The sequence below is a fragment of the Nannospalax galili genome, unplaced genomic scaffold (assembly GCF_000622305.1).
Source record: "Nannospalax galili isolate Female #2095 unplaced genomic scaffold, S.galili_v1.0 scaffold149, whole genome shotgun sequence".
In the NCBI taxonomy this organism is placed as follows: domain Eukaryota; kingdom Metazoa; phylum Chordata; class Mammalia; order Rodentia; family Spalacidae; genus Nannospalax; species Nannospalax galili.
In genome coordinates this window covers 516259-524610 of record NW_008359763.1, presented here as the reverse complement: position 1 = coordinate 524610, position 8352 = coordinate 516259, and the positions used below count along the sequence as shown (strand labels likewise).

Here is an 8352-nt window from a genome sequence, read left to right as displayed (position 1 = left end):
TAGTTTAAAGGTGAGGTATCCAAGGGTGGTGATTAGGGAGTGGCGAGCTCTAGGCATCAGTCTCATGATCTGCCAATGGGAGCAAAATGTCACAAGGCGTTCCTTGTGGCTCCATCGTTCGAGCTGTTGCCTCAGGCCTGCTATATGGCTGTCAATAAGACTTTCACCCTAGGCTCAAGCCTGTCTCCCACAGCCACTGAGCCCAACAACCTAGTTCAATACAACTGAGTTCAATCCCAGGTCTCCACATGGTGGCAGGAAACAACCGCTTCCTTAAAGTTTTCCTCTGACCTCCACACATGCACTGTAACTCGTATGTGTCCATAAACGTGCACATAAATAGATGATAGATAGATTAGATAGATAGATAGGATAGATAGATAGATGATAGATAGATGATGGATGGATAGATATAGATAGATAGATAGATGATAGATATAGATAGATAGATAGATAGATAGATAGATAGATAGATAGATAGATAGATAGATAGATAATAGGAATTGTTAACTTTTAAAGGTGCACTCAAGAAAAGAAAAAAATTGGGAGTTGGGTGGGGGGGGACATGAAATAGCAGAGCATCTCACAGATAAGAGGTGTGAGGCATTACCAAAAGGTACAAGAGGATCCAGTGGGAGGGAACATGACCCAGCTATCAGAGCCACTACCCCAAACTAACCGTAAAAGAACCCTCTTACCAGCAGAGATGCTCTAGAGTCTGTTTCCAATCAAAAGAAATACATGATAAGCATATATATGTATATACGCTTTCTATATTATATAAAGTTATTATATAGATTCATTTGCATCACCAAATAAGAGGTTAAACACCAACTCATGAAAGTCTAAATTAGCAGTTGGACATTTTAATGAGGCCTTTATGATGAGAATTTATCTGCCTTCTCTAATGCCTTTAATTTTTAATAATGTAAGTGATACCCAGTTAGAACAAAGGCTCTGGGGGGACATGAAGGTGGAGGCTGTTTTAGTTCTAATGCGCTCCTTGAATACGACTTTTATTTGCTACATGCTAAAGTTTTAAAGGTGTAGACTCTGATCTCTAAGCCTCTATAATGTATCTTATCATAAAATCCTTCTGTTTTGCATGAAAGCCATTAGACAATCGAAGAGAAAACATAAAACTGATATTATTTTGTTCACATGGAAACCACCTGTCAGTTTCCATGTTCCCTCTAAGCCCTGGGGGAGCTTGCACCTGAGAACCTGGAGCCAGCAGTCTCTACTCAACTTGACCTAGAAATCTGGGCTATAGGGGCCCCCGTGTTGCTGCATCGTACCTGAAACAGGCCCTCCACTCTGCACTGATTTCAGAAGGTTCACAATCTGTGGCTGGAGGTCCCCAATCTTGGGCAGCGACTCCGCAGTCAGGATGAACGCAGGAGATGGCACAATCTTCTCCAGCTCTGCAGGGTCAGCATTCTTGGCTTGGAAGATGAACGGCACTATTCCACTCTGTTTCAGGGAACCGGCCGGCCCGTCCACATCGTCTGATGACCTTCCAGCAACCAGCAGCACCAGGAATTGCAGCACGCCATCATCAATGCGGCTGCCAGTTGACTTCACAAAGATGTTCTTCTGCGCATAGTCTAAGGCGTAGCCGAGGTTGAGGGATCGGCCCGTCTTGATCTTCATCCTCTTCACAAGATTCAGGATCTCAGCCTTACTCATGTGCTCACTGAAGCGGGACTCCAACCTGACGTCATCACTGAACTGAGCCACTGCTATCCGGGTCCCATCTGGCTTCACATCCAGCTCCTCAATGATCTTATAGAGAAAGTCTCGGACAACGGGGAACTGGCCCATGACATTAGCTGAGCCATCAAAGAGGAAAAGAATGTCTCGCTTGCTCTCTACAAGGAAAGTAGATGGGACACAGTGAGTGACGTGATGTTGACAGCAAGCAGACTCAGCCTAGCACCACCACATGGCATGGGAGCTCATGAGACTCATCTGAGATCACTGTACCAGCAAGAAAGCAGAACAGGCGATGCTGTGTGATGTGCTGTTCAAGAATAGTGGGGTGCACCGTAATGGGACAGCACTGAGCCACTGCAAAGGCTGCGAGCTCTGTTCTTGCACCAGGGCTCACTGGAAGAACAGGTGGTGTTTTCATGTTGTCACAAATAAAACTATCCAAACTAGGCTCCTGCTAATACTTCTGCTAAACGTGGAGCTCCAACTCCAGTGACAGAGACTGGTTATAGATCAACTATCCATGGATAACTGGGTTGTCCTGTGTCTTCTCAAACTCTATCGTGTTTTCAGTAACTTTGAGGTCATGAATTAAGACCCAAAATAGTGCCTTTCAGGCCTCTGATAACACTTCCAACTTGTCACCCATGCATGTGAAGTCAGCAAGCTGGTAGATCATGTGCATCCATCACTATAATAGTAATGATTGGCCACAGTAATAAGAATCCAGACTTATTATTGCATGAAGATGCAAGTGGTTCTAATTTTTTATTTATTTATTTTTCTTTGTATGTGTAGGAGAGTTTTGCCTGCTTGAATGTCAGTACGCCCATGCATGCAATACCCACGAAGGCTGGAAGAGGGCATCAGATAGATCCCCTAGAACCTGGAGTTACATATGGTTATTAGCCACCATGTAGGTGCTGGGAACTGAACCCAGTCCTGAAAGAGCAGCCAGTGCTCTTAACTTCTAAGCTGTCTCTCCAGCCCTATAGGTGCCTTTTTAAATAGTAGAGTCTGAATGTAAACTGTCATGTAAAGGAACTTCAAATTTTAAAAGATGCCAAAGCATTCTTATGTATGAGAGAATCTCCCTCCCTCCCTCCTTTCCTCTCCCCCTCCCTCCCCCCATCTCTTTCCCCTCACCTCCTCTTTTTCTCCCCCACCTTCCCCCCTGGATTTTCTCTCTAGAGTGCGCACTGGCTTCTGAATAAATGTGAGATGACATGAACATAGCATGGCTTTCTAGACTTTCACAGTGAATACCCTTTAGAATCTTAACTTGCTGGTACGGTGTCTTCAACCAGTCCAACCAAAGTGAGCCCGCTGTCCTTCTACAGGGGAGAGGCTCGGGGCTTCCAACTGGCTACTGCTGCCAGGGAGGCATCTGAGGAAGGAGAAGGGCCCACATCCCTGGGAGTTTACCTGGCTGGGCGAGTGGAACTTCCTCCACACCTCCACTAACATATGTGGTTAGGGGCTGAATCAGCTGCTGAGGCAAAGCTGGTAGGGAGCTGAAATCATCCATGAGATACACCAGGCTCGGGTTAAAAGCAATCTGCTCGAGCTCAGCTTTATCCGCCTGGCTGGCCCCCACACAGAAGGTCAGCACACCTGCACGTGCCAGGGAATTAGCAGCTTGCAGATAGGCATCCTCAGAACGCCCAGCCGTGAGCAGGAGCAGTAACTGAGGCACGTGTTCCTGGGTCCTGCTGCCGCCTGCCTCCGTGAAGTGGTTGGCATGGACATAGCTTAGGGCTGAGCCCGTGTTCAGGCCCGAGCCCCCCTTGAGTTGCAAGCGCCTCAGGTGAGCAAGCAGCTCTGACTTGGTCTGGTAAGTGTCTAATGAGAACTCCGTGACCGGAGTGTCACTAAATTGCACTAAACCAACACGGATATTGTCACTTCCAACATCAAGGCTGTTAACTAGGTTCATTACAAAGTCACGCACATAAGGGAAATTGGTTTTTCCAACGTTGACAGATCCGTCCAAAAGGAAGATGATATCCCTTTTGTTTACGTGAACTGCAGTGAAGCACAGAAAACACAGTGAGACACACAACCACGAAGGCTTCTCATGTGTGTCCGTGACGGGGCACACATGCCAACACTCGGAACATAGAGCAGGTCAGCGTGACAGAGCATTATCTTCTAGCAAAACATGGCGGCGGCTGCATATTTTCCTCTTGTGGTGACTGGGACTTGGAAGGCACACTGATAGCCAAGTGTAAGAAACTAAGGGGCTCACAGAGACAACATGCCAGTTAGAGCGTGTGCAAACAACAATTACCAGAATCCCAGACACACAGTCTCTCCCTGCAACTGAACTCCACATGGGTGCTGGCCTTTCAGTTCCACTGTCTCCAGGACTGGGGTCCCAGTGGTCGCTTGCATGCCTGGGTCCTCTGGGTACAGGACTCTTTCTCCCAGCCATAGCTTAGGAGCAGTGAGCCCACATGGACCTGGGAACACATCCTCCTTAAAACAACCAGCAAGTCAAAGCCAGTGGTTCAGAGGCAGCAGATCTCTGTGAGATCAAAGCCAGCCTGGTCTACGTAGTGAGTTCTGGGCCAATTAGGGCTCCAGGGAGACTCTGTCTCAAAGGAAAAAGCCAGTGGTCCTCACCTGGAGTCCTCTCAGATAACCCCCTGGCATTCTCTGCTGGTCCCCTATCCTACTGGGGTCATTGTACTGGTGGGCAGATCCTTCAAGGTGGTATGGCAGGATCGTAGATGTGATAGTTAATATCGATGCCAACTTGGCAGGATCTAGAATCACCCAGGAGACAAACCTTTGGGCCTGTCTATGAGGGAGTTTTGAGACTGGGTTAACTGAGGTGGGAAAGACCCACCCAAAATGTAGGTAATGTCATTCCGTGGGCTGGGCTGAATGAACAAAATAGAGACAGCTGAGCACCAATGTTCGTCTCCCAATCTGCTTCCTGACTGTAAATACGGCCAGCTACCTCACATTCCTGCCACCACGCCTCACACACCATGACGGACTGTGAGCCAAAGCCAACACCTGCTTCGCTAAGTTGCTCCAGTCGGGTATTTTGTCACAGTAATCAGAAAAGTAACTAATACAGTAGGTAACTAATAAAACACAGACACCATCTGCTGTACTCAGCCAAGGTTACATGCATGAAGAATTAAAGGGTGATGTGTGAGCTCCACATCAGTGGACTCAATCAACCAAGGCTCAAAATATTTGAAAAAATCTCTATAAACCGAACATGAGCAGATTTTGTCCCTTGTCGATATCCTCATGTAACACAGCAGCATGCTATCTGCATGGTGTTGGCAGGATTTTAGGCACTATGAATAATGCGGAGCTGATGAAGGCCACATAGGAGGGTTACACAGATTATATGCAAGCACTACCCCACCTTAAACAAGGGACTTGAGCATCCAGAGATTGCTGTATCGACAGGTGGATAGACCAATCCATCATGGATGCTGAAGGGCAGGTGTTTTATCTCCCAGGCACATTTAGCCTGTGCCTTTAAAAACCACAGTTTCAGGCTGGAGAGATGCTCAGCAGTTAAGAGCACTGACTGCTCTTGCAGAGGACTCAGGTTCGATTCCCAGCACCTACATGGCAGCTAACAACTGTCCATAACTCCAGTTTCAATGGATCTAAAGCCCTCTTCTGGCCTCTTCAGACATTGCACAACATGGGTGCACTTACATACATGCAGGCAATATACTCAAACACATAAAATAAAAATATAATAAAATATTTTTAAAAACCATAGTTTCTATTTTTTCTCCGATAACTCACTGTAATTTAGACTAATTGGATCCTATATTTATCAAATTTAACTTTAATTATCAAAGAGTAGCTTAGAGGTTTAAAAGCAGGGGAGAGAGAGAGAAAGAGAGAGTTAGAACTTCCAAGATCAGGGGTTCAGAGGAGCAAGCAGGCACCCATGAGGTAAGCTCATGCACCAAGCAGTTCTGCTGTTATGTGGTCTGTGAGGCAGGCAAGCTGGGTTCTGAGATATTCATCTTCTCTTCATTGAGGACGGCGGGTTGCGTTTATACAATTCACAGACCCAGAAAGCTTTACCGAGCCCTTAGGACTAGCGCTGCACTGCCAATCATATTAAATGAGGGATTTGAAGGACCATGGGATTGGTCTTCATACCCATCCGTGCAACATGCTTTCCCCTTGAAGGAAACCCCTTATAAAGAGAGGAAAGAGGGGTTAAACACTGAGAGCACTCCATTCCCCATCAGTAGAGATGCTGTCAGCTCAGGAAAGAAGTTCCTTGGTGGTAGGGAGAGTCTGGGAAGGGTCACCAGTGGAAACAAAAGAAGTCCCAACCCAAGGTTGGAGAGCGACCTCTTTGGACAGAAGCTGCGCAGACAGGTGGCCTAGAGTTTAAGATCAAGAAGGTTTACAGTATGGCATTTTCAACTCTACGGTTCTCGACCTTTGGGGGGAAAAATATCAAACCTGAAATAAACATTTGGTGTGGCTGTCTACTACCTAAACATCAGTACATTACTGGGTCTTTCTGGAGGGTCCTTCCTGCAGGCCCCCTTCCTACATGTGTGAACCACAGTCCCCATACCTTCAGTGGTTCCGGTGAGGGTCCTGAGGGGTGCCAGCAGGCTGGGTAGCATGCTTTGCAAAGGAGCAGGGCGGAACTCGGTGGTAATGAAGACCAGGGAACTGTCAAAAGCGATCTCTTCCAGCTCGGCCGGGTCGGTGGCCCTGTTGCCGATGGCGAAGGCCATGATGCTGCTCTGCTTCAGCTCCTGGGCAGGCTGGCTGACCCCATCGAAGGACTTACCGCCGGTGATCAGCACCAGGAGCTTAGGAACACCGTCAGCAGCCCGGTGGCCAGCGGAGCTAATGAACAGGTTGTTGCGAACGAAGTCTAGAGCGGAGCCCGTGTACAAGGCTGGGCCTTCCAGGGCCTTCATCCTTCGCACGGCAGTTATGACCTCCTTTTTGCCGGGGTAGGTATTTAAATAGAACTCTGGCTTGACAGTATCTGCATACTGAGCCACTGACACCTGGATAAGGTCCTGTCCAATCTCCAGCCTCTGGACGACTCTGGTAATGAAGTCTCGAATGGCATTGAAGTTGGCCTGCCCCAGGCTAGAAGAGCCATCCACCAGGAAGACTATGTCCCTCTTGTTGACTTCCACAACTGTAGATAGCAACGTTAAAGGTCAGGAGAAAGGCCGTGGCAATCTCATTCAACAGTGACTACAAAGCCCACTCTATGCATGGGACACTCTGTTCGCTGCGGTCAGTGTGACACAGGGCAAACCGTCACACACATGAGTGACATTTGCATCCTTTCCTGCTGTGCCCATCTGCTGTCTCAGAATGTGCACAGCCTGCCCAAGGGATGGGAACAAGGTCACAACTAGACTTCTGTGCCCATTCCAGGCACCTTGTGCCACGTGGGGAACTAGCTCTCCTCCTACCCTGCCTACTCATAATGCTTTTAACAAAATAACTGCATTGAAACAAGTTTCATTTTAGTGGCTACCTGATCATCCATCACCACTGAAAAGGCCATTCAGCCTTCAGAACTACAAACATGGCCACAGATTGGATAAGAAGCCCAAGTCTGCTCAGAGAGCTGTCACAAACCTGATTTCCGACTCACACACTGCCAAGCACAAATTCTCAGGGGCAGTTATCCCACAGCTTCCTTTGGCAGGCTTTTTTTTCTTTTAAATGGCTTGCCATAAAACTTGGAGAAGGAAATCACCATCCACCCCAGCAAGTAAAGTACCATCATAAGTTTTTTTCTTTTTTTTTTTTTACTTCAGAGCCATGGGCGGTAACGGTCCTCAGTGACACACTATGCCTGGGATGACTTAGACAAACCACCAAACAAATACCTCAGCCAGATAACATGCAGTAGTTGTGACCTGCACCCAGCTGCTGTCTCAGAATGTGTGGCCACTTGCCCAAGGAATGGGAACAAGGTTTCTACTAAACTTCTGTGCCCATTATAGATACTTCAATGCTCCTAGATATAAAAATTCCCAGTGGGCTGAACCAGAGAGAGTGTGTTTACACAAAGGCCCCCGTGCATGCCTGCATCAGAGGTCTGGTGTGAAAAGCTGATTTTGTAATACCCATCAGAAGGAAGAAGGTTAGTAATAAAAAGCAAGGAAAGCCTTTCTAAGAGTGAGAACCACGTCTTGTGATGCATTCCAAAACACAGGTTATTCCTCATCACAGGGACCAGAGGCTGGGAACTCCACGTCAGAATCACTGGTCTTGGAATGGCTTTGGACAGCTGTGCCTCCTTGAATACTCTCAACATCAAAGGGAGACCTGTGTTCTGCCAGGAGGCATGTGAGTGTGTGCATCTTTAATGCAGGTGCCCCATTACCTGCTGCTGCGGCCGTGTCTGTGGAGCGTCTCCCAGCCCTTCTTCCCTATGCTACAGGCATGATTATGGAGCATCTGTGTGGGGACTGGCCTCTCCTTCTGTTTAGAACTCCTTGTTTCTTTTTTATTTCAGTTTGGAATGTCTTTGCAAATAAATCTAATACATAATCATCTAATGGACTACTCATACCTTTATGCCATAGGGATGTGTGCACCAGTATATTCTACAGTACAGCATATCTGTGTCCTATATGTGTGTGTGTGTTTATT

General features: G+C 47.3%; 1 protein-coding gene across 1 annotated transcript in view; it reads right to left on the bottom strand.

The window, feature by feature from the left end:
* Positions 1-8352, bottom strand: part of Col6a3 (collagen type VI alpha 3 chain) — an 86205-nt gene that overhangs the window by 49294 nt on the left and 28559 nt on the right. The window contains 3 exon segments of the mRNA XM_029558924.1: positions 1299-1871; positions 3139-3738; positions 6293-6877. Of these exon segments, the coding sequence (XP_029414784.1) occupies positions 1299-1871; positions 3139-3738; positions 6293-6877 (1758 nt within the window).